General features: G+C 61.6%; 1 protein-coding gene across 1 annotated transcript; it reads left to right on the top strand.

The window, feature by feature from the left end:
- The first annotated feature begins 556 nt into the window (after window positions 1-556).
- On the top strand, window positions 557-1,246 carry LOC116582388 (melanoma-associated antigen 8-like). Its single transcript, XM_032329735.1, has one exon. The coding sequence runs from the start codon at window positions 557-559 to the stop codon at window positions 1,244-1,246; it is 690 nt and encodes a 229-aa protein (XP_032185626.1).
- The last annotated feature ends 646 nt before the right edge of the window (window positions 1,247-1,892 follow it).

Here is a 1,892-nt window from a genome sequence, read left to right as displayed (position 1 = left end):
CGAGGCCCGAGAGGGCCAGTGCGGGGAAGACCCGGAGTCCCCTTTGTCAAGGCTGCTGAGGGCACTTTCCTCAGCTGAGGCCCTTCACACCCCCCCTCTCTCCCAGGCCCTTGGGTCGCTTCGCCCACTCCTGCCCACACCGGGGGCTGCTGCCAGACACAAGTCATCATGCCTGTGGGCGGGAGGAATGAGCTCCGGAAATTGGAGGAGGCTCCTCAGGACCCCAGAGAGGCCCAGCGCCTGGCGGATGCGCAGCTGTATGAGGCTTCGGGGTTCGAGGAGGCCCTGTCTCTCTCCTCCTCCCCCTCCTCCACCTCCTCCTCCCCCTCCTCCTCCTCCAGTTTCTCCTCCTTCTTCTCCTCTTGTTCCTCCCACTTATCCGTCTCTTCCTCCTCCTCTTCCTCCTCTTACTTTGTCCTGTTCCCTAACACCCCGGAGGAGGAGTCCGCTGCTGGAGGCTCCAGTCCTCCCCAGAGCCCTCAGAGGGCCTTCCCCGCCCCCCAGTGCCATGGCGGCCTCTCCCTGGAGCCTGTCTGAAGATAGCTCCAGCTCCGCGATGGAGGAGGGGTCTGGCACTGGGGGGGAGCCAGGGGTGGCCGAGCCCGTGCTCCACGCTGCACTCCACGTGAGGGCGGTCAGCCTGGTGGGGTTCCTGCTCCAAAAGTTTCGCACCAAGCAGCCGACCAGCCAGGCGGAGATGCTGGCGATCGTCGGCGAGGATGAGCAGGACGCCTTCCCCGGGATCCTGGGCCAGGCGTCCGAGTGCATGCGGCTGGTGTTCGGCGTGGAGGTGAAGGAAGTGGACCCCAGCGAGCACTCCTACGTCCTGGTCACCGTCCTGGGCCTCACCTGCGATGCGATGCTGAGCGGTGAGCAGGGCCCGCCCAAGACCGGCCTCCTGGTGGTGCTCCTGGGGGTGATCCTCCTGGAGGGCGACCGTGCCCCCGAGGAGGTGGTGTGGGAAGCGCTGGGGGTCATGGGGGTGTATGCCGGCGAGGAGCACATCATCTTTGGGGAGCCCCGGGAGCTCCTGACCAACGTCTGGGTGCAGGAAGGGTACCTGGAGTACCAGCAGGTGCCCGGCTGTGACCCTGCCCGCTACGAGTTCCTGTGGGGTCCCAGGGCCCACATGGAAACCAGCAGGATGCAGGTGCTGGAGTATTTGCTGCGGGTCTATCCCGGGCTGCCGGTTTCCTCCCTGGCCCCCTCTGAAGAGGCTATGAGCCATGAGGAAGAGGGAGCCTGAACCCCAGGAGCGGCTGTGGTGCAGTCCGGGCTCTGGCGGGGTCGGCAGTTTGTCCTGCAGGGTGCCGGGCACAAAGTGAGGCTGTTTCTTGGTTCTTCGCTGTTTCTGTGTGTGTGTGTGTGTGTGTGTGTGTGTGTGTGTGTGTGTGCGCGCGCGCGCGCGCTTGCGGGTGTAGAGAGATCCCTGGCATTCTAAGTGCAGGGTCAGAGAGGGTTGGGGGAAAATGCAGGGCAAAGAGCCTCCTTTGGGGGGTGCGGGGGGGCGGTTTCCTGCGATGCCTCCCAAGTTCAGAGCTTGGTGTCCCTGGCGAAGCTCTCCAGTAGGGTTCCTTGCTGTAGGAGGTTTCATCTGATTCAGCGACTGAGTGTGTGAGTGACATCCCCCCACAGCGTTTGTCCTTACCCAGTTCAAGAGTTATGAATTTGTCTGTTTTGTCATTTCCTGGAAACTGGCGGACCCGCTGTCTCCTTGTTTGGGTTCCTGTTCAAAATCACAACGCGTTTGGAGGGATGGAATGAAAAGTCGAAAGAAAGGAGGAGCGAATTGATGGGGCCAGGAAATAGAGAAATAAAAGGAAAGTTTGTTTGTTTTTGCTTCTGATGCCTTTCTGTCTATCATTGTGTAAATGCCAGAGGCACACATGCAT

This window comes from Mustela erminea, chromosome X (assembly GCF_009829155.1).
Source record: "Mustela erminea isolate mMusErm1 chromosome X, mMusErm1.Pri, whole genome shotgun sequence".
Taxonomy (NCBI): domain Eukaryota; kingdom Metazoa; phylum Chordata; class Mammalia; order Carnivora; family Mustelidae; genus Mustela; species Mustela erminea.
This window is presented reverse-complemented; position numbering and strand designations above follow the sequence as displayed.

Coding starts and splice junctions, on each gene's coding strand:
- LOC116582388 (XM_032329735.1), top strand. CDS start 557: ATGGAGGAGGGGTCTGGCACTGGGGGGGAGCCAGGGGTGGCCGAGCCC.